The sequence below is a fragment of the Rhyacophila brunnea genome, unplaced genomic scaffold, assembly GCF_057557595.1.
Source record: "Rhyacophila brunnea isolate RB1 unplaced genomic scaffold, BYU_Rbru_1.0 scaffold_22, whole genome shotgun sequence".
Taxonomy (NCBI): domain Eukaryota; kingdom Metazoa; phylum Arthropoda; class Insecta; order Trichoptera; family Rhyacophilidae; genus Rhyacophila; species Rhyacophila brunnea.
The window spans coordinates 24,531,375-24,557,232 of record NW_028232882.1 but is presented as its reverse complement, the minus strand read 5'-3'; the positions used below and the strand labels follow the sequence as shown (position 1 = coordinate 24,557,232).

General features: G+C 33.8%; 1 protein-coding gene across 1 annotated transcript; it reads right to left on the bottom strand.

The window, feature by feature from the left end:
• LOC147070263 (uncharacterized) lies at positions 1-25,395 on the bottom strand. The gene is made up of 7 exons (XM_085949752.1): positions 25,169-25,395; positions 20,269-20,746; positions 15,423-15,704; positions 13,257-13,461; positions 8,574-8,663; positions 5,222-5,368; positions 1-2,133 (listed from the first exon to the last, which is right to left on the bottom strand). The coding sequence occupies exons 1-7, from the start codon at positions 25,304-25,306 to the stop codon at positions 1,986-1,988; spliced, it is 1,488 nt and encodes a 495-aa protein (XP_085805878.1). The 5' UTR covers positions 25,307-25,395; the 3' UTR covers positions 1-1,985.
• Positions 25,396-25,858: the final 463 nt, after the last annotated feature.

Genomic DNA, 25,858 nt, shown 5'->3' with positions numbered 1-25,858 from the left:
GCAGTAATTTATTAATATAGAATTATACAAAATATTACAAAAAATTTATTCGACTATCTTGGACCTCAAACTAAAAAATAAAAGCTAAATTGCATTTCAACACAAAAAAAAAAACGGTGGAAAACGTAACTGACGTTGGTTGCAATGTTTCACCATATCTAATTCAGCGTCATCGCAATTTGTGTTACAACGTTATTCCACTGTATAGTTAAACCATTGGTCATTCCGCAGTAAGCAAGGACTCGTAAAACTCTTGATATTCCAAAGGTATATTATATACTAACACATCAAGATCAGATTATTTTTCTTTTTTCGACAGTCATTTGCGTGGAGCCTCTCATACCCAAAATCTTTCATATTCTCAAAAAAAAATATTCCCATACAATGCTAGTTGTACATTTTTCCATTTATCAAAAGATGAGGTAATTTAGCTGGTACATTATAACCTTTTCTGCTAGCGTATGGCTTTCCGGCATTCCTGAGAATTTTGTTCTTCACATCCCTCTACTTTTCCATACTTATTTTGTTGTTTTTACCCTTATAAGTTTTGAAGCACCGAGACTCATCACAATAATATCACCACGGTCCGTCATCTCACAATGTTATTCCACTGACTGTCAAACTTTCACGATAGTTTTGCCGTGAAAAAAAAATCCTAGAGTAACTTTTTATAGATCAAACTGTCCGGAAGCTACAGTAAAACGTTTTTTCATTGAAGTCAACTTGGCCCGTTTTGTTGGTTACAATGTTTTCCAGGTGACCTACACAATAATTGTTGCAGTATAATCTATTAATACCAGACGATTTTTTTAATTCTACCAATATACACACTGCCAATGTATTTGCCTTTTGGTGAGTGCACATACCACATAGTGCCTGAAGATACCGAAACCCGGGTCGCAAACAATGTCTCAAATGGAATACAGTTCTCTCTCAGTAATCCGTCAACCCAAAAACCAGACAAGTGTCCAATTAGTGAAAGCGGTGGATTATAGTGCATACATACAAAATATGGTAAAAATTAAAACAGGTACCTATTTCGTAAAAATAGTTTTTTTTTTAGAGAAATTTGTACTAGCAAATTACGGTTTTATTTATAATCAAAATCAAGTCTTTACTAAATTATAAATATTTATAAACTAAGTTTATTAACCAAATATTAAACAGTAAATCGCTTGACACAACCAGTTGTTCAGTGAGGCAGATATTCTGGAATGGCTTAGGATTCCTGGCTTTCCCTATGACCAAAAGCTTCAGTTTGTGTGTCCCGGTTGCATTGGAGCACGGCATAATTGTGATGCGGTCCTTGGGCACTGTCCTCCCTAGTAGGTACATTACTTTCTTTGCGATGAACGTATGTTTTACGAAGGAGAAGTTTCCAAAATAAACCCGTGTCATCTGCGTTGTATACTTGTACGCAGCGGACTACTGAATTTGACAATCGAATACCGGCGAATTATAGAGCTTGATTTTGTGCTTTCAACTAGTAAAGTTAACAGTGGATTATAGTAGTTGTCGGATAATCGAGCGGCGGATTACTGAGTGTACTGTAGTACAAAACTTAAAACGCAGGTCTGAAATTTAATGTTTTAAGTACAAAAAGGTTCAACAAGGGTGCACACTCCCTTTTAACATTTATAGAGAACATAAATTATAATGCGCAGGTCGCTCGAGAGCTGGAAAAGAACAGTACAGCCAAAGAGTATATCAGATAAACAAATTATGTTAGTTTGGTATAAAGTATACACCATTAATTAATTGTTTTATTTTTTATTTGTGTGAATTGGTACTGTTCGGTTAAAGCGGATACAGCGGAAAACGCATTTTGAAAATAGCCGATAAACTGGATTATTTGTTAGTTTGGGTTAGTTTAGGTTAGGTTAGGTTTGGTTAGGTTAACCTAACAAATAATCCAGTTTATCGGCTATTTTCAAAATGCGTTTTCCGCTGTATCCGCTTTAACCGAACAGTACCTGTGAATTTTTTTAATCACTTGATTTATCCATCTTGTTCTCGTGGGCAGTTTTTTCATGTCTGTTCCGATGCTCCGTGCGGCGAAACATCACACCGCAGTATTTGCATGGATGTTTCTTTACAGTCGTGTGCGCTGAGATTATGTGAGTTCTTAGGCGCCTGCAAAAATTACAAGACTATGAACGTTATCCAATAATTGATATCAATATGCATGAGCAGACTTGCAAACTCAATGATTCACACCGATTGTCCGGAGCAATCGTCAATCTTAAATTGCATGTAATGATTTATGACTAAACAACTAATGCACGGAGTTTTGATTTTAACCAGCTATTGGAAATAATCGGTTACAACAAAATATTATTTTAATTGTATTCGATTGCGTTAGCTAACAACACATGCTCCTCATAATATAATTATTATGTATTGTGAAAATAATTCCTCATTTGTATTATAATTTATTTTCTGTTTATGTTAATTCCTGAAATCGAAGAAGCATTTTCTGAAGTGTTTTTGGATCAAGATTTTCCCGATAAAACTCATATAATACCACAAAAAAATACAATACACTGAAGTCCCTTTTCACATGATTTTTTTTTGCACGATTTCGAAATAACACGGTGCAAAGCCATCAACTCTGAATGCATCTTGGTGACCAATTTGGGCAGAAAGTGTTAAAACATAGTGAATGATTTTTGTTACCTTTCATTTTTTAAACCGTCACACCGTCAAATGGGGCGTCATTGAAATCGAGGGACTACTTTGATACTTTGAACATGTTTTGAAATTGGCAACCAATGACATTAATATGGACGAAGCATCTAGAAAATAAAATGACACTCACTTTGTGTCGAGTCTGCCGGATGGCGAAATTCATATTTTAATATCGGTATCCTACGCTCAAATGAACATTCTGCTTGTAAGCGGTCTGGCGACACCGCTGGGTCTGCCCATATAAAATTTCTGACTGTCAGGTTTCGACTCCACCGTTATTATTGTGTTACAAAATGCCAATGTGCCCAGTTAAAAATTGTAAAAAAATCTACTAAACACTCCAAGAAAGATGGGATATCACTTTGCATGTGTTAGTATTATTTATTATTTAGAAAATGCCATTTTAAGATATTGATGAATGTTTATTCAATGCAATTGAATGACAGGAACCATTGGACAGTCAGTCGCCTGCGATTCGCTGGGCTCACTTGCGTCTAATCTCCGTGAAGTCGTAAGTAACTGAGAATCTGTTTCTAACGCAATGAGTCATGACACTAATACGCCATTACAATAAAGGTTATATTACTATAAATTCTCGAAGCTTGTATCGCATAATGGAAACGGATACGTCATATGGTCACGTGACATCTACCTATACATCTGTGAATGACTTTCATGTACAATTTCTCGTGCGCGCCGGGTATGAAGTGAGTTGTCCATTTAATATGTCATTGTTGGCAACACAGTACCCACCGTAACGGTATGATTATAAGTTACCACTCTACTATAAAAGATACATCTTTGGTCTACTTGTCAAACTACAAATACGGTAATTAAGTGTCCGATTTGTTGTATATCGGAATCCGTAAACATCAAGGTGAATTTGGTGTCTTATTTGAAGAGCTATAAAATGTGAGTACCCTTTTATTAATATCGTATTAATCCAATTATTATTCAAATACTATAGTGATATCACTATTTCTTTTTCATATTTTAAATTCAAATTTATTGAGGCGAAGTACACTTTTGTGTAACATGCTGATTTAGAGTATGGGGCGTCATTGATACGGGGTATCAAAGTCACCCCCACACCTAATACCTATACTGAAGATGGTGTAGTTGCTAAATTTTAAGAATATTCTTGCGATTTCTTTTTAATTTCAATTCCAATTTCAATACAATTTAAGTGTTGGTTAGTTTTTAAAATACAGTTCAACCCTGCCTAAGGCAAACCATAATATTTTTTATCTTTAATATATTAGGTATGGTTTGCCTTAGAGGTGGGGTTTAACTGTATTTTAGAAACTAACCAACACCACGTGCAATTTGTATTCTTAGTTTGATAATAATAAATAAGTATGATTGACAAAGTTTCGTGTGCACTATTTACATATGTGGGATCTCTACAGTCTACCTCCACTCTTCGTCACTGTCTTGTATATATTCATAAAGCGATAATCAAAGGTAAAAGAATTCGATGGTCTAATGTTAATACCCCGTATCTGACCTATATGACGAAAATGACTTTTTGACATACAAATAATTACAAGATAAAAAGAACTTTTTATATACCACGTTTTTAAATTTTCTGTTGAATCATATAAACTTGACAATTCTATGTACCTATTAATAAATACTTTTTTTGTACTTGATAGAAATACTGAATAAATATAGAATACTGAAATGTCATTTTGACATTTCATATTGATTTCCATAGTAATGCACGTATATATTAATAATTTAGTTGCTAGGACCCCAGACCCCCCTAGCAACCAATAATAGTATTTTACTTTTTACGAATTTTTTCCGAAACATACAAAACAGAATTAACTGAAAATGAATTCAATTCTGCTTAAATATGGCTAAAAGTATTAAAAGAATGCATTGTCGTCGTGTTTTGATAGATTCTGAAAGTTTCAAATGTCTAGCTAGTCGGGAAGTTAGTTAAAAATCTTCAATCGTCCAATACAAATCTTGGACAAACAAGAAAAAAAATTTACTGGACAAACAAGAATACGAACTAATAAAAACGTGGTAAAAACAACAAAAATACTGCCAATCGACTGCGAAATTCCCGTATCTGTAGTTACTTTAACAAAAATGATACAGCCATTTTAGTAATTTCCCGTATCTGAATATTGCAGGTGTATATATTATAATAGCCCGTATCTTGTGTCTAAGCTGTCAAGCGTGTTGCATGACGTGTGTTTAATTCAGCTTCAAAATTCAAATTATGTAAAAGGTAAAATAGTAAGTAATATAACAAATTTGGATGTTTATCTTTCTATATATATATATAGATCACATTTTATTGGATGTTATCATTATATTAGGCGTTATGTGCTTTGCTTTACCACTCTTTACGTTACAGGTTATTGGCATGCTATGTAACTACAACATGTGTGTGCTATATTAACAGTCAGATACGGGATATTAAATACTTAGTTTCTTTAGCTTCTTACATAATTTGTAAAAAGTCACTTACGGGATATTAACATTAGGCCATCGAGATATTTCATTTGGTTATATTTACCCCTTGGTATAGAATTTATTGTCGCATAGTTCGCATTTTACATTTCTGGTGCCGGTATGTAACAACTTATGCATACGGAGTGTCCTTTGGTTCTTACACATTTGATCACACATGTCACATTTGTAATTCCTTTCATTTGAATGTGTCCTGCAAGAAAAACGAAAGAAAAATGTGATCACCAAAATAAAAATAAATCACCAACCATTTTCACTTCAATGGAGCATAATATATCCATCAGCAGCGAAGGGTGAAGGTAGGCTGTTAAGATCTGCCATAAATAGTGCACATTAAGCTTTGTTACTCATACGTATGTTTTTATTGAACTAAGCTACAATAATTATTTACAAATGGTGTTGGTTAGTATTTAAAAACCAATTAAACCCTGCCTAAATCAAACCATAATAGTTTTGGTATACTTCGGGCAAAATTACGACAAAATTGTGCACTTTTCCATTCATACTTATTTGTTTTCATTGGATTAAGAATACATATTACAAATATTGTTGATTCATTTTTCATTAAGCCCTACCTAAACCAAACTATAATAGTTAAAAAATATTATTCTATCTATAAAATATCCAAAGTTATGTATGATTTAATTGCATAATTTTAGATATTTTATAGATAGACGAGTGTTTTTTGACTACAATCTATTATGGCTTGGTTTTCGCAGGGTTTAATTGAATTTTAAAAACGAACCGACACCATCTGTAAATTGTAGTTTTCTTTCAATGAAAACAAATGAGTTCGTTATCAAACACGGCTAAGTCATGTTCACTTTTTTTTTCAGGAGGCGAAAGTTTGTTTGACTACCTTTTCATGACATCTATTCGTATACTCTCAATAAAACAATTGAAAAGATAAAATTTTATAGAAGATGCGTAGTTTTGTCAGAAAATCAGCTTGAATACATGGCTTGGCCGTGTTTGATACTAAGGTGTTGACTTGGCCGCTTTAGAAACTAAAATGAGTTGAAATGTTATTTAAAATTAAAATTTACAGGGGCAATTCAGTTTTACAGCAGTGAGTTATTTTAGCTCATTATCAATCATTCGTTTATTATTATTGATTAAAAATAAATATATTCAAATGATTGATCAAATAAAAGGAAAATTATGTAGTATTACAGTAAAACCTCGTTAATACGAATTCCACGGGACCGAAAATCAAAAAAAAAATTCGAATTACGAATTATGAAATGTATGGGGGGGAATATTAATTTTGAAAAAAAAATTTTTTTTGATTTTCATTAATATCGTTTACAATCACAGATGTGCCTACCACATTTCCGGTTCCGTGTGTGTTAATGGGTCATAAAATGTCAGGATTATTTTTATTACCTTCTTAAAATAAGTAATTTATGATGGTTTAAGAAAAGTCTGTCACAATTTTCAATGACTGGCTCTTGAAATAGAGTACTTTATTACGATTTATTGAATATTTTTATATGCCAGGAATCGACTCAAATAATTTCGAATTACGAAATATGAATTAAAGGTAAACGATAGTTTTATATGAAAATAATGTTCAAGGGACTTTTTTTTCGCGAAAATTTCGAATTATGGCGAATTTCGAATTATCCGTATTCTTATTAACGAGGTTTTACTGTATGGCTGCGAGACGTGGACCCTCAACACGAAAGATGTCCAAAAGTTAAGAGTCACACAGTGAGGCATGGAGAGGTGCATGTTGGGCATCACGCGAAAGGACCGTAAGAGAAACGAATGGGTTAGGAAGCAGACAAGAGTACGCGATGTAATAGACGTTGCCAAACAGCTGAAATGGAGATGGGCGGGGCACATTGCTCGCCGAAAGGACGGCCGCTGGACAAATGCCGTCATCCAATGGTACCCAAGGGGTACGAAACGGCCACAGGGTCGCCCTAAAAGCCGCTGGATTGACGAACTGGTAAAGTTCGGCGGAAATACGTGGCAGCGAACGACACAGGACCGAGAGAGTTGGAGAAAGCTTGGGGAGGCCTTCATCCAGCAGTGGATTGACCCCGGCTGATGATGATGATGACTGTATTCATAATAAATAATAAAATTGCTATGCTTTATTTTTATTATCCTTATAATAAAATGATTATTTATTGAGCAAAGAATGGAATTGGATAGTTAAGGCTAAACATAATAAAATACCGAATTGTCACAATACAAGGGTCTTTGTTCATAATAATAACACAAATGATTAATAATAAAATAAATTATTATAAAAATAGGGTACATTCAATTTTATTTTATTTTAAATGGCATCTTATCCATTTACTATGGAACTAATAATATCTACACTCGTCTCTTCTTCGCGGATATGACTATTCGTAAAACACTCACACTCCGGAAGGTTATCATTTACCTCAGGTAAAGCAGAATTTTTATCGAACACATCTTTATACCACGTCGATTAAATTGGTTAATATTATCTCAACTACATAACGAGTTGCAAGTAAATGGGATGCCATAATAAACTATTAAAATGGTATCATAAATGTAATAATTATCATTTATCTTGTAAAATAAATACAAAGGCATGAATTAATTAGGTATTTTTAATTAATGTTATTTCTGCGAAATTATGTTAGAAAAGGTATGGTTTGACATTGCTCCCTAAAATTGTAGTGTTAAATAACTCACTTTTTTGCTGTTCCAATGTTCTTTTCCATTGATACAGGTTTAGTAAACGCTTTCATGCTTTATCGGGAGTAACGTCTGTGACATCTTGTTGCATTTTAATGCTAATTAACTTTAATAATTACGAAACAAACAGGCACTAAATTTAAATTTGCTAAACGTCAAACAAAAATAACTCCATACAAAAGATTACCCAATTGCAAATTGAACTGAAATTGAAATGCTGCAATCTGATTGGCTCCTTGATGACTTGGCCGCTTTGATAACAAGATGCCTCTGACTTGGCCGTTTTCGATACTGAAATATATATTGAATTGTGGGCATTGAAGTTCCCTACCGGAATCAATCAAAAAGTGAACATCGGCCAAAACATGACTTGGCCGTGTTTGATAATGAGCTCTTCAAATATATATGACTGACAAAGTTTACTGTGCATTATTTATGGCGGATCTTAACAGCCTACCTTCACCATTCGCCACTGATATCCATCACTTGATAAAAAATATGTTGTGCCTTGTGCTTCACTCTGCTTTGTAATTAATCTAACATTTGTGTTTTTGTAACATTATAATTAGCATGGCTATAATATGGGGGTAAAAAAAGAGCTATCTAATGGTAGTCCAATTTTTTTCAGGACAGTCAAAAGAAATTCTCTTTGGTATAAAAATATAACATTATATAAAATTTCATACAAATTAAATTATATAAGTTGAAATTCTTACAACATATGAACTCTCAACCGATTTGGTACGTAGAATCCTTTAGAACAGTACTGGCACATGTGTCGCTTAAGACGCTCGTGTACCTCTTTCCTGAAAATATGAAGAAAAAAAAAATTAAGTTGGTACCATTGGGTCTATTCTATACTTATCGAACACTAAATTGATAAATAGTATCAAACTTAGGGTAGGTTTGTATCAAAATATTAGCACTTATTGTAACAATTACACGAAGCCGGTTTTTATTGTTGCAATAAGTGCGATATTTTAACAGCAGCAAGATAGGTGCTGTTAAAATATAGCACTTATTGCAACAATAAAAACCGGCTTCGTGTAATTGTTACAATAAGTGCTAATATTTTGATAAAAACCTACCCTAAGTTTGATAATATTTTTCACTTTATCACTTTAGCGGTCGATAAGCATAGAATAGACCCACATAGATAACAGATGTATATAATTAACTATTATAATATACAATATAATATAGATTCATAAGTTCCATACAAGAGGATGCCCCTATAATTGGGGCCATCTATTAACGTGACTATCAATTTTGACTATCAGCTTCCCTCCAGAATTCAAAAAAATATTTATATTTATAATTTAAAATATTAATTCGGATCAAAAATAAATAAAACGCGCAGTTTTCAATCAGATACAATTTATTGCAATCATAAATACTTAATAACAATGAAACCAAGACATTTTGTAATAAAAGTAATACAATTTTATAATAATAGGTAGGTACATCAACTTTTTGACACAGGCAATGTATTTTTATCTATCATAACAGACAACGAAAGAAATAAAAAAAAATACAACCACAAAATCATAATAAAAATAAAATTTTAAGTCAATATTGCATTACTGATCTTAAAATGACTTCTTCAAAAGATATGTTTGGCTCGCATTAACACATTTTGAAATGTTATTTAAACAATGGCCCACGATGGCCAAGTGGGTTAAATGCCGGCCTATAGAGTCGAGGGTCCCAGGTTCGAATCCTGGGTCTGGCTAGTATATATATTGTTTTTCAATTTGTGTATGAGTCAGAGTATGGACCTAATAGGTTGAGCAAGTGGCTGACATCCATTTCTCGTATTCGTATTATTCGTATTATTTCTCTATTAGGATCGGACATGGTCGAAAGAAGAATGTGTATGCAAATATGTTTTTTTTTTTAAACAGATACATATTATAAATATTTAACATTACTAGTAACAACTATAAAATAAGTGGGAATACCTACTTAACTATAAAATAAGTTTAATAACCTGATTAGGTGTGTTTTAAAGTGCATATTAAAATAAAAGAAAAATATTTCCTGTAAAATAGCAAATACAGAGGTAGAGGAAGGACATATTATTACTCTTTTGGCATTACGGACACGATGAAATCACTTTGCAACGGTGTTAGTGTCATTTGAAAGTAAGGCCCTCCTCCCAAGGAGAAACTGAAATCCGATGGAACTGAAACTAAAATTCCAACCAGTATCTAGCTAATGTATTTCAATGGCGGCTCGCTGACGGCGAGACTGGAATCTCTCAGTTTTAAAACGGTCGCGAAGAGACGCGACATGCTAGTCGCGCGGTCTCTCAAGTTTCCAGTTACCGTAAAACAGTGGTACCAATTTCAATGGATTCGGTGAAAAATCATATTTTCTTAGCAAAATTGGTAGCACTGCGTAACAAGTGTCATGCTATAAAAACCATTAACAACCCAAGACGTCAAAAATACAAGATAAGCAAAATTGAAATAACCTAATTGTATTCAAGTAAACGCAGCAGCGTGCGTGTTGTCGGTTTTTGTACAAAACAGCTGATGGTCCAGTTTGACAGTTTGAGGTTATGTGATTATTATTTCAAGTGAGTTTCATTAGCACCGTGTGCAAAGCATCACATGTGCCAGTTTATGAGTTCCTTCACAAACCAGTTCCGTCAGATTTCAGTTGCGCCGTGGGAGGAGGGCCTTAAGCTACACCTAAACGAGTCGCCTGCACTGCCACAAGAATTTCACATCATTCTACCCAGTGTTACAATATGTATTTCAATACTGGTATAAATATTTAACTAACACACACATAAATAATAACAGAGAAAATAATAAGTTAATTTTATTTTTAATTTCAACACTTATTTTCTTTTTTATATTACATGTAAAGACATTTACTGACAAATATTTTTTAATCAAAGATCCTGTTGTATCAAAACAGCGAGCCATATCTATACACTTTTTTTAAACCACTATTATCGGTGTATTGTTGGGCTAAAACAAAACTATGCATTCTGGCAGGATCAGTTTGCTCACAATTCACACAAGACACATTTATAATTTTGCATACTATATATCCGGCGGTGTATACTTTAGCGACAAGAGAACTAATATCATTAGGCACCAAACTAGAAGACTCCAACCTTCGCACTGGTACATGCGGGTACACAAAGCGCTTAACGTCAGCGGACAGCGGAGCCAGTCCAAAAAACAAAAAAAAAAATTATTTCTTAACTTTCTTCTTTAAGCACTATGGCGCATGGTTGCAGCATCAGTCCCGTGCGGTTCCGTCTCGGGACGGAATGAGCACTTAAAATCACTTTTTTCAGACAATTTGCAGTGGTTCGACATGAATTTGCCCAAAGAATTTCAATAAAATGTCAAATAGACCGACGGCGCCAGCTTTTCGCAGATATTACCGATTGTGTATCTCGACAGCATGTGTTGGAGGAAAGGATTTTAAATGATCTGGAGAACTGAAAAGGTGTTGGAATATTATTGCGGCGCACATGGCTTCTTACATTGCTAGCTTTGAGGAGCATCGAGGAGCTAAAAACTCAAATCCTTCCTGATATAACATATCCCAGAGTTTCAAGATCCCTTCCAAAGTAAGAATCCAATTTTTAATGGATGGCACATTATTAATTGGATTCTTAAAATTGTCCACAAATTTCATAATTTTAATTTTTTAATACTCTAACCAAAATGATTTGTGAAATGATGATTGTGACATGCAAATTATTTTGCCTTCGAATGGGAAATTGCAGTTACTGTGGTTCCGTTAACAGAATCGAAAAGGTCTGAGTGGTACAGTGGAAGTCGCAAAATGTTGTATCCATTGTCTTGAAACAATTTATCAATAGGGTATTCCTTATACACACTTTTGTTTAATAGTATTACCCAATATAATTCTGGCTTGAGCATTTGAAAAAGGAATGCTCTTCTGAGTTAGCCATTGAACCATATCGGCCTTCTTCGAATTCAATATCAGCGCAGGATTATTGATTTTATTGTGGTATGAAGCATTATCAATGACCATCACAGACCTGGGTTCTAAATTGGGAATAAGTTTTTCGGTAAGCCATTTCTGATAATTGTTGTAATTTATGTCGTTATTGTAGTCGTCGGTTTTGTGGTGGGTTGTATATTAGTAGAGCGTCAATTATAAAACCAGTTTCACTTCTAGCATGAACATTAATGAAACGGGATCCCTTTGAAATGGGCTTTACAAGTCCTTCATTAGAAGTATCACTCCATGTTCTTGAAGGATCGTTTCGTCCATGTATACTATTCTTCTACCTGCTTCTCGATATCTTTTTATTGCTCTTAAGTATGAAGCTCTCTTTAATACGATGTCGTGCTTATGCTTTGAAATATCTAAATTGTCTTTTGTTTTATGCCATCGAAATCGTAACTTTTTATCAATTTCCTGAGTATTGATTCAGAGCCACGAAAATTGATTGATTCTTGTAACACTGGCAATAATTTTGGAACGGTAGGCAACATTTTTTCTTTTATACGAAAATCGTAAATACATCTCCTCATTATGCATTTATCAAAACTGTCAAAGGAGATTTTGTTTGGTAAAATTCTTTTCGTCTTCCGTGACATAATGGCATCGTCTTTTCCATTTTTGTTATACGAAGATAATGTTGATTTTAAAGTTCTTTGCGATATCCCAGTACTTAACCATTGACACTTTGTCAATAAGAGGCCTTCTCTAAAAACAAAAAAAGGGAGGTCTATGAATATACGATGTGATATTAAAAAAATTCACTTCACACAAGAATTTCGATCACACCCGTTCACTGCCAGAGACGAGATATCTCGTCAAACGGTCCAAGTTCGCTATGCCAGATACGAGATATCTCGGTAGTACTAATAATTCGGTCAAAACAAACCCTGCCCGAAAGTAAAAGTTTAAAATTAATTTTTTTCAAGAAAAACTGTTTTTCGAGGTACAACAAATGATAAATGCTGAGTTATTTATGATTTTTTTTTTCGCAAATTATATTTGGCGTGTTAGGTACTGCCAAGGCCTTCTTTACGGCAGCCAAAAGGTTAAGTAGGTACTATTTTAAAACATTAAAATAAAAAAATATTTACCTCTATGTTCTCGCGTGATTTTTTGATGTACTTATAAACATTTAAAATCACTTTAGTCTGTCCACACAATGCTTTTCCTTGTCCTAACGTCGTTACTTCAGACATTATGATCACAGTATTTTTCAATAAATAAACAAGCGTGCGTCTACTTCAAAGGTCAGTTGCGTACTGAATCTACCTAATCGATCGTCGTCAACAAATCACGGAATCCATACATACTAATACACTGACACATTCTGTGTACTATACACAAAGCGCATCAGTGTAGTAAAAAGTGCAAGGTTATAAAACGTATATTCTACTTACCGGTGTGAATTGCAGATGGATTTGCTCCTGAACCTCTTTCCACAGTCCGGGCACTCGGCTGGCTTTTCATCAGTGTGTAATAACATATGGTGAGCCAATAAGCTTTTCCTTGCAAACTTTTTCTCGCACATTGAGCAATCAAATCGTTTTTCTTCGATAATACCAGAGTGCTTCATTTTTATGTGAATCCTTTCATTTTTATAATCTGAAATAATTTTACATTAAGGTCAGTCTATCTATGTGAACAGCACCGGATCGTTGCATTGTTTGAGTTATAAAGATGATTTTAACTTTGGGTCTACATTATGTAAAGCACATATTCTCTACAGTGGCAGCTGCTCTTACACCACACAAGTGCACTGTACTTCTTACGATGTTATAAAAAAAACATTATTAAATGCCTGATATTGGTATTCGTAATAACTAATAAACATTCATAACTCTTCAATGTCATCACTCATTTATCGCAACATATCGACTGTGTTAAAGGAAAAAGGGCGTAACCCTCGATTTTTCGAAAAGTGCTTTTATTAGATATTAACAATGTACGTTCTGTAAAAAAGAAGTAAGCCGCAAATGCCGAATTATTATCTAAATTCAGGCTTTAATTAAGTTTTAATTTAAGGAAAAATGCATTTACCGTCAATTTTATTGATTTTTCTGTAATAACTTCTTAAATTATTATTAGATCGAAGTGATATCACACCAAATCATTAATCACCATGCACCCTATGTCTGTGATTATTTTTTTTTAATATTGAACCAACATCATTCAAAAACAGTTTTTTGCCTCTCCTGTAAAATTTGTTCTGTGAGGGTTACGCCCTTTTTCCTAAACACGGTCGAATGTTATGCTACTAATAATGAAATTAATGTCAGCTAATCGCTACGTCTAAACATATGGGAAGAACACATTCGCATCTTGTCTTTCTCTCACTATTGTAGCAGGCCGTGAGTGATGCAATACAAATCAAGTGACAAGGTCAGACGGGCTTCCTCATAATTAATTTGAAAACAACTTTCAACAACTGAATGTATGTACACGCTCTTTACATTTTCATGACTCAATTCCTTATGGTACGATCGGCCAAAATTCATCTCGCGATCTACGTGTGGACATGCCTGCCATATAATATAACCTGATTTGGAGCATGAAACTTCTTCAATGTGTATATTTGTTTGTTGTTTTACATACTTGCACTTTCTAATATTTGTTAATTTAATGAATGATACGCAAGATTTAAGATACATAATTTGGAAAACCTCAGCTGAAAGATGTTGGTTGTGGGTTGTAAAATTTTCATCTATGAATCAAGGTCAGTACAGTAAAACAAACTTATCTAAAGAACGGTCAAAAATGGAACTATGAACTACCATATGGACACCATATAGGAAACGTCATTCGAATGTCAGATTCTGTCTAATTGCGAGTCTTGATTGGGTAGTTTTCGACTGTGGTACCATCCATTCTTTAGATAAGTTTGTAGGTCTGTACATACTTATTGTTAATACCATTATTCCAAATTACAAAAGATGGTTACTGTCACATCCCCAAATTGTCCCTATTTGGGGATGTCTCCTCTGGGGGTCTAAAGAGGCCGGAACCATTTCGAGCTGACTCATAGTGGTCGATTACGAAAAAAAAAAAAAATCCGGCAACGCTGTAAGTCCCAGCCATTGAAAAAATTACTGGCAACATTGCATATTTTGTACACAGCACAGCACAACAATTTAAATATCTCCATGTATTTAAATATAGGATTATGAAATTTGTTTTTCGTCTCCTGAACATTTGATCTATTCGGGAAACCAATCCTACAGCGACGAAGTGTCAAACTCGTCCTCTGCAAAAATTAGAAAAATTGTATAAAAATGTAGCTGTAATAGTATAAGTCAAATAAAAATCGCCGTTTTCGACCATTCCGAGGTGTTTATTTAATCACAGACGATGACCAGCAACCGGCTACTGAGTGAGAACAGGAAGCATCTTCTCGCTCTCGCACTTGACGGGAGATGACATTACCCATATTAACGGATGCATACTATTGACATGATTAATTGGTAAAGTGCTGTCCGGATAGTGACAGTTGTAGAATCTTTCAAAAAAAATCATGTGTCTTAAGTTTTAAACTATGTAAGTATATTGAGTAATAATTTCCCGCTTACGTTTTTGGCATATGTCACAGTAATATTTCACATTGGTGTGGATATTCTTTCGATGTCTCGAGCGAGCACCGTAAGACAGGAAAATCTTCGGACAGTCTCCGCAGAAATACTTTTTGCGGGCTTCAAACTCTTTGTGCATCTCTCGATGTTCTTTTAATCCTACCACCAGCTTCCCACACACGTCGCATATTGACAGCGCTTGAGTTTTATCAACTGGCTGTTTAATTGCGGGTTTCTCTTTTGCTCTACTTTTTCTTTTTTTCTTGACACTTAGTGATCCATCTACAAAAAGGACACGATTTAAAAAACTAACACATATTTAAGACTAATAAAGATTATATAATAATTAAATTAAGGTGAGTTAGGGTAAGTGCGGCATAGAAATCGATGAGATGAACTTTAAGTGGATGGTGATTCTTAACGGATTGTAATATCTCTTTGAAATTTTTGTTGACTTCTAAACAATTTATCCCTTTTTCAATCACTGTAATCATTACATTAAAATATTTAATGGTTAATCATAATTCAAACGTTTTAATGTAACAAGGCGAATAGACGCTCTTACCCCGGTTGGGGTAAGAGCGTCTAGTTGCATTATCTCTCAAAATATTGTTAATAAACGAAATATGACAACATAAGTATTATCGAATGTTTGAAGTACAATATTTTGATAGTTCATGCATGTAAATTTCATTAAGAAATAGAATATATTAAATGAAATCAAAAAAGTTGGGTAAGTGCGGCATACTTAGTACTAGGGATGTGACTGTGGTAAAATAAAAAGAACAAATATTTTTTTTGATATTTTATTTGCCGGAAAGTTTTATGTGTAGGTACAACATAAAATCCTTATAAGTTGATTATTCTTTAATTGTAATACGAAAACACTTCGTATAAAATTTACCAAAATCGATAAAAATAGTTTTGAAAAATCACATGTCAAAGATTTGAATAAGTTACATACAACGTAAAATCGTTAACAGTTACTTATTCATTAATTGTAATTGGAACACATAAAATTTACCATAATCGATAAAAATAGTTTTGAAAAATCTTGGGTTTGGGTTTTATCAGTCCATTCATCCCATACATACTTCCCCTTAAATACGATCAGGGGTGAAATTTAATCCTCTTTCGCATTGCATCCTAATAATACTCTCGTATTCTCTTTTCCTGCAGAACTGATCGTCCTTGTGGAAGAAAATCCAATTTCACCCAGAACTTTGGTTCTACTTGGGTCTTTTGAAAAACTAGTTTCATCAAAATTATATATATTTTCTGGTCTATTTTGAAGGCACAGCTTTGTAAGTATGCCTTCAAGTAGATCATAGTATTCGTTGATAATAAAAGGATCACAAATTTTCTTCCTTGCATATTCGACGGCTTGAGGTTTTTTTCGGGAATTCCATTTTTGAATGGTGTTTTCAAATTATTTTTTTACAACATATTGCGAAACTAGTTCAATAACTTCTTTTTTCGTTAAAGCAAATCCATATTTCTCCATAACGTGTAAATTCTTTGCAATTTTTCCTTCAATTTCATGTGATAGAGCTGATGTTCGTCCCATAGTTTTTGACTTTGCACCTCGCCTCCCAATTATGTGAGACATAATGGTCATCCTCGGTATTTTATTTTATTTGTAAGCTTGGTAACCATTTAGACGACCACTTTTTACTACTTCAACTGCTTCAAAGAGTTCGTCCTTTGTATAAGAAGCACCCCCCTTTGTCTTCCGAACATAATTTCCTGGGAATTTGGAATCTGAAACAAATTATTCTCCAATTTAACTAAAATATTGATAAAAGTGAATTTGTCAATATAAAATATAGTGACTATATGCGAAATTAAATTCATTTATTACATGTCGAGGAAATCAATGTGATAAAAAATATCTCCGCCCCACAAAATAAATAAATAAAAAAATTGTATATACCCACTGAAATCGGTTATGTATATTATTACTTTTAGTATTGTACGTCGGTATAGGCAAGAATTTGAAATAAATAATAAGTACTAAATAAAATGAGGCGTAGAGTTACAAAATCCGCTCTGGGCCATATAAAAAAAAAATTGAAATTGTATCATTCGTTAATATGAATGACAATGAATTTTAATTCAATTACCCATGTTTATTAATATATCGTACTTGTAGAAATTCCGTTATTTTTATAATACGTTTTTAAAATAAATTTAAAAAATCCCACTATTACCTATTTGTATCTAAAAAGTAGACTTTTAGTTGTCGGATTTGGTTTTCTGAATTTAATACTATAAAATAACTAATATACCTACGTAGATTATAAATAATATTGCTTAAAAATATTATCATTTTATTTTTACATTTAATAAATAGGTTGGTAGGTATGGTAGGTTTCCCACATTCATGGAATTTGAGTGACATGTAATGGGGTGATTAATTATTTAAAGGCAGGTACTTAATTCCGCTGGGTTTTTTCATTTATGCTATTGATATTATTAAATGTGTTATTGTTATTCTAAATAAATAATAATGCTTTGTAGCAACACAAAGCATTTTATTTCCAAGAGAAGTACATACCTACCACTATTTTTTTTAAATATTACATACCAATACAACAGCTAAATATGTAGGTGCAATGCGAAAATTATACAGCTGCCAGTAGGTAAGAATGGCTACAAAATATTTTCTAGATAAAGTAAATTCTAAAATATATTACATACTTAATTAAAATAAATACACTTAAATCGTCATAATATCCTCAAAACAGTTTTTCGTGATTTACTCAAAACTCAAAAAAGTCTCTGGAGCGGGTTTAGTAACTCTACGCCTCAAATTAGAAGTTGTGAAAAAATGCTACACATTAGTTACAAAAATTAATATTTTATGATTGCATGGCACTTCACTAGCTAAAACTTATCCATACAAAAATATAACAGTGCATGGGGGAAGAGCGTCGGACGCTCTTACCCCAATGATATTTTTTGGCGGGGGAAGTGTGTCTAGTCTAATAAAACATAATCATTGGCAATAATCGCAAATATTAAATTTAGACAACAAAATATCATTTAAGATAAAGGTACTTACCAAAAATCACTTGTTTAGGACGAAAGATTGTCGAGATACAGATCGATTAAAAGAATGTGTCGATCTCGGCCGTTGACTTCAAATAACTGACAATATTTGAAATGTCATACTGACCTTAAACAATGCTATTATACTGCCATCTTTGGATGGTGTGTGTGTATTTACATGTGTAATAGATACCCACAGATGTCACAACTTATATTTAAAACACTAAAAAGTTATTGACTATAGACGCTCTTACCCCGTAGACGCACTTACCCTAACTCACCTTACTTATTATTTTTTCATTCCATACTGAATATTTATTATATACACAAGATTTGAGAACGTTCCCAGTGGGAACCCACATCTTTCACTGTCTGGCAGTTAAGATGTGTGGAGGTAGGCTTTTAAGATTCGAAATAAATGGTGCACACTAAGCCTTGTCAGTTATATTTATTTGTTTCCGTTGAACTAGGAATACAATTTTAAGGTGCTGGTTAGTTTTTAAAATTCAATTAAACTCTGCCTAACCAAACAATAATAGTTTAAGTATGCTATGGGCAATCCAATATATAATAGTCATACTTATTTGTTTTCGTTGAATTAAGAATTCATAATATTTTTACAGATGGTGACGATTATTTTTTTTTAAATTTATTAAGCCCTGCCTAACCAAACAGTAAACGAATATTTTTGACTATTATCTACTATGGCTTGAATAAGGCAGGGTTTAATTGAATTTTAAAAACTAACGAACACTATCTGTACATTGTAGTCTTGGTTCAATGAAAACAAACATGTTTTATGTTGGATCTTAACTATATTAGAAGGAATGTAAAAAACACCAAACCAGAGTAATGAGCCGCCATCTTTCAATGACCCAATGCATGACATAGATTTTTCTGACAAACAATTCAACCACATCAAAAACGTTGTAGAATCGCCATCAGGTGTCGTTGTACAAACAGTTCATTTGAATACTTTCAGTTATAATTCAAGCTACAGTAATCCGCCACCCCAAAATCCAGACAAGTGTCCAATTAGTGAAAGCGGCAGATTATACTGCATACAAACAAAATATGGTAAAAAATTAAAACGTATTAAAAAGTATTTAAAGATAGTTTTTTTGAGAAATTTGTACTAGCTTTACGGTTTTATTTATAATCAAAATCAAGTATTTACTAAATTATACATATTTTTATAAACTAAGTTTATTAAACCCATTGAAGACAGATTAAAATAGGAAAAATTTTGGACCAACAGGCAGATTTAATTTTGTAGTAAATTTTACAAGAGTTTACTAAAACAGCTGACACCGATTGTCCAGAATCACTTGGTCAACAGCAGCGCCAAATTGGCGCCAATTGTTTCCAATGGGTTAACTAAATATTAAACAGTAAATCACTTGACACAACCAGTTGTTCAGTGAGGCAGATATTCTTAAACGGCTTAGGATTCCTGGCTTTCCCTATGATAAAAAGCTTCAGTTTGTGTGTCGTTTTGCATTGGAGCACGGTATAATTGTGATGCGGCCCTTGGGCACTTTTCTCCCTGGTACATAACGTTCTTCGCGATGAATGTACGTTTTACGAAGGAGAAGTTTCCAAAATAAACCCGTCTCATCTGCATTGTATACTTGTACGCGGCAGACTACTGAATTTGACAATCGAATACTGGCGAATTATATAGCTTAATTTTGTGCTTTCAACTAGTAAAAATAACAGCGGATTATAGTAGTTGTCGGATAATCGAGTGGCGGATTACTGAGAGTGTACTGTATTTGGATTAATGGTGACATACTTTTCAGTTTTTTTCTCTTCAATGTCGACTGTGTTTTAATTACACCCTCTTCAATTTTTAAGTCTTCCAACACCAGCGGTTCTTCATTGGCATCTTCGCAATCATCATCAAAGTTAGCAAAGTCGGGAAACTCATAATTATCGTCAAATTCTTTTTTTTCTATTACAACCGAACATTGGGTGAAATTATTACTTGACAGTGCATTATAATCAACACTTTCGTCACATTTCGAAGACAATGTCGCTTCGATGGCTGTCGAATCGTGACTCTCGTCGATAGCTTCATCTTTAATGTCCTCCAATTTATATTCTATGTCAATTTCTTCATTTATGTCACTATCTTTCACATCGCACGTAGAAAAATGTTCCAGTAATGTCCTGAATGACTTCAGTGCCAGATTTCTAAATTTATAATTTGATGATATTGCTGTGTAGCATTTACTGCAAATCTTCGGAGGAAGTCCATCATCCTGTCTTACCTAAATAGAGGTCAACGAAAACAAAAGATATTGTAGTGTATTTATTTAGGCATTAGATACAATAAAATTAGCAGTACTATTCGGTTATCAGGAATACAGCGGAAAACACACTTTGAAAATACCCGATAAACTGGATTATTTGTTAGGTTAACCTAACCTAACCCAACCTAAACTAACCCAAACTAACAAACAATCCAGTATATCAGGTATTTTCAAAATGTGTTTCCTCTGTATTCCTGATAACCAAACAGTACCAAATTAGCATGTTATTTAAATGTGGTAATTAAATAGTAATTAACTGGTCTGCACTGAATGAGTCAAGCCGGCACCAAAATACCTACAATTAATTGGTTTCGAAATTAAAAAAAATTAAACTCAACATAATAATATAATAGCGCCTGCACACATGCATGGATTTACTGGCACCAATAGTGTGTAAATTAAACCATCGCGATAATAACTGTTTCATAATAACAGTAACACGTAATAGTGCTGATTGTCTCACCAATTTCATTCTTCAAGCGTAAGCGAGACACGTTTGTAAAAATTGGTATACGTCAAAATCTGCTGTAATTCATATTTTTCCCGGCAGATTCGCCACTATCGTTCTACTGCGCATGTGCATACATTACGTCTCAACTATTACGTGAAAATTCAGAAGCTTCTGAACTTTTTGATCCATGCATGCAAACTTGCAACTTGCACGATAATATGTTTACACATGCATTTTCTTGTTATGGCCGGGATAATACGTACTGTTAGTAGTAAATCCATGCAGTGTAAACAGGGTATAACATACATACTTATTCCTACATCATTAAGAGGGCTCGCACATCAGAACTCGCCGCATGCGTCTTACGACGAATTCGTCGATGTGACGTCATCGTAAACCAAGAAACAAACGTTATCAAATGGAGCTTCGCAGGTTGGCCAATGCAACTGCGACGCTGCCGCATGCATCGAGTTGCGTTGGCCAGAGCCTGCATGTCGACATCGGCCAATATCGACTCCGCGCATGCGCACAGCCGCACAATCGGCCATTTCTCTCCAGACTGTCGCCGCGTTCGGAGCAGCCGCCATGCGGCGAATGTCGATGTCGCTAAGCAGATGTGCGAGGTTGTATTATGGAACACCGGCTGCCCGTTCTCGGAAGTTTTGATTTATGGCGGTCAGGCACACAAGGCGAGTTGTGATGTGCAAGCCGGCTAAGGGTTGTGATAGGTTTTGATTTGCTTATAGATTTTTAAATGACCACATAGTGTGATGGCAAAATATTTGTACTGGGTATCAGCCGAATTCACAGATACAATTTTGTGTGATATTCAGTAGTGTGATAGTTTCAGTTTCAGATAGATTCAGTCAGTTCTGATGAACCAGTGCCTAAAACTTCCAGAGTTTGGCGAACTGGTCATTAATCCTTTCAGATCCTGTATGAATTTTCTATAAATGGAATATTTATCTGAAGTGTTAATTACCAGTATATATCCGCAGTGTTAGAGAGTTGAAAAATGCAACACTATTGTCTGACAAAGGGGAAATCGGTGATAACAAGAAGTCGCTCTACTCGCACGTAGAAGACTTCTCAGTGACATACCTATCATTACATGCCTACGCATGCTAGAGGCATGTTTAAATAATGTATCGGTTCTCCTTTTAGATGCAACTTCTTTTCTTCTTCGCAATAAACCAAAAGTTTACTATTAATAATTCTAACATCACTATTGATTGTTTTAGACATAATTTTATTATAAAAAGTTTCAAATTACATAAATTGATAGATGCATACACCACGGGAACATAAATGAAATGATAAATTTGGGGGCATTCCTCATTTGAAAACGGAAGTGCAAATAGCTGCACTGGAGGGGATTGTTGGTTCACAGTTTTGACACATGGACAAGAAGTTCTTGTTCGACAGTAAGATGCAACGGAACTTTTTACTGGTTCTCCGCCACCGCTCGCTGTCATCTGTCAGTGAGCGCAGTGTTGCCAACCGAACTATAATTATAGTACATTTTGGTTCGTGTACTATTAAAAAAGTATAGTACGTAAAAAATACCACAATTTTGAAAAATGGAATTAATTCAATTCGCCGGTTGTGCGAATATTCACCATTGCTTATTTCATTGCCTTTAAAAGTTGTCTCTATTGTCGATCTTTAAAGTTCCGTAAAATGTTCGTACTTCAATCACAGCAAATCGTAATAACGTGAAGCAAGGGACGTAGCAGTGGCGAAGGGCGGAGGTAGGCTGTTAAGATTCGCTATAAATAGTGTACACTAAACTTTTTTAGTCATATGTATTTGTTTTTATTGAACTAAGACTACAATTTACAGATGGTGTTAGTTAGTTTTTAAAAATCAACTAAGCCCTGCCTAAACGAAACCATAATAGTTTTGGTCTAATTTGGGCAATACGACAAAATTGTGCACACTTTTTCATTCATAGTTATTTGTTTTCGTTGGATTAAAAATACATATTGCACATATTGTTGGTTATTTTTTTTAAATTCATTAAGCCCTGCCTAAACCAAACTATAATATATATAAAATATTATTCTATTTATAAAATATTCAAAGTTATGTATGATTTAATTGCATAACTTTAGATATTTTATAGATATACATGTATTTTTTGACTATTATCTATTTTGGCTTGGTTTCTCAGGGTTTAATTGAATTTTAAAAACTAACCAACATTATCTGTAAATTATAGTCTTATTTCAACGAAAACAAATATCTATGTCTGAAAAAGTTTAATGTGCACTGTTTATGGCGGATCTTAACAGCCTACCTCCACCCTTCGCCACTGGGACGTAGTAAGTATAATCTATATAATATAAGATTTCAGTGTGCGATATTAGTCTATGGACATAGTCTTGCGTTGTATACTCTAAAAACTAACGTGACAGTTAATGATGGCGGCCAGTGTTAGCATTTTTCAGTCGTAAGAGGTGTTTTAATAAAGCAGGGCATCGGAATTTCTCGAATTCTCTGTTATGTTTATGTGACAAACAAAAAACTTACATTTTCAACACGTCCTATAATTTTTGCCGAAATACTATAATGTCTTGGACCGCGTACTCTAATTCGATGACAAAAAGATAGCTGAATTCCAAAATGGCGACTGAAAGATAAAGATGACGGAGAACCAGTAAAAAGCACCAATTATTATATATTAATTTAATTTGGCTGGAAACAAACAACTATGGAATCTAAAAAGTCCCCAGCCAAGCGGTGCTACTAACTTCCTCAGTTCCTTGCTTCATCCTTTACCTTGGCAAAGCAAAAGTGCCGACATCGATCCCCATTCAATTTTAGGTTAGGTTAGGTTAGGTTAGGTTAACAACTCATATTTATATGAGTAATCTTGTAGCCACGTGTAGTACGCGACATGTGTAGAATATAACCTTACACGAACTGCCGTTTTCACTTTATGAAAATTTACAATGGGGGGAAAATACTCAATGCTGATTTTACTTTACTTGGAAGAACTTTATAAGATGGCCAGTAAGTATTACATCGCTGCTTTACATTATACTCATACACTAATATACTTACTATACTGTTAATATATATATGTTACGCCGAATGTGCGAAATTGACTATTACATGAAATGGGCAAAATTTTGCCTAAATCATGAAAAATGCAAACCCGTTGTCTTATTCATGAAGTAGACAAAATATCTGCCGAGTGGGTGAATTCGGCAGTAATTTTTGCTGCCTAGTTCATGCATTGGGCAAATTAGATAGTAGCGCTACGGTGGTGTTTTTTGCAACTAAACCAAATGTGTCAAGTGCTCATGCATTGGTCAAAATAGATGGTCGCGCTCCGGTGGTATTTTTTGCAACTAATCAAACTAACCAAATGTATCAAATGTCATTGATTATATAAAAATATACCAATCAATAACTACAATGACGTTCATATCCATTTACTATACCCAAAAAAAATCTAGAACTATAATATGATAACGGAAGAATTTTATTAAAAGGTATTTTGGCGATTTGATTCGTGCTTGGGTATCAATCGTGCAATGGTCGATTGTATGTTTGTGATAGTATGATTTGATAGTTTCTTGACACTTGTTAGCTAACCTCAAAATGGACATTCAGTTGAATTCAGAATTAAAAAACCTAACCTAATAATAATAATATTATATTATGTCCAATTATAACTAATAAAACCATCCGTATTAAATTTATTTTTTCTATTGTCATGTTGACAGTTTAAGAATTCCATACCCTGGCGAATTCACGCACTCGGCAGATAATTTACCTAATTCATGAATATGGCAACGGGCTTGACTATTACATGAATTAGCCAAAATTTTGCCCATTTCATGTAATAGTCAATTTCGCACATTCGGCGTAACATATATATGTTTAACATTGTAAATTTAAAAAAATCTGTATAGCCTTACCGACATACAAAATAAAGTATTCATCATTTCACAGTATGTCACTTTCTTATCGGCATGTTTTCGTTTCGACACAAATATATTGTGTACCGCTAAGTTACTTAAGCAAACTCGACATGTACCCTCCAAATTGAAATCCATAGTTTATAGTTTTGTAATATTTTCTTATTAATTACAATAGTGTCAAATGTAAAACATCAAAATCATAGGTAAGCGGTAAGCCATAGACTAATCGGTAAGCTGATCAAACATTATCAACTGTCACTTTTCTTTCATCTTTTTAGACCATAGATAAGATGTAGTATATATACCTATACCATAGACAATCGATAACACGGGACAACGCGATCTGTGGCGGTGGTTATGGTTTTAGAAAATTACAAGCCATAGCAATTAATACAATTTTAAATAAATCAATAGGTACACGATGTCATAAATACAAGTTAATATTGGAAAACACTGATTTCCTGGAAAATACGACAACCCAGGTGTACAACACCTGTAACCATGTTCATATGCCCATCAGTGTTGCCAACCGTACTATAATTAGGGGAATATATATTCGCACAATTGAATAGACTGTTTTCACAAAGCGCTGTCAACATTTAAAAAGATGTTCGTCACATCGGAAATGGATGATATTCACAAATCAACTACAACACTCAAATGATCGATTTGCACTAAGGAAAAAGT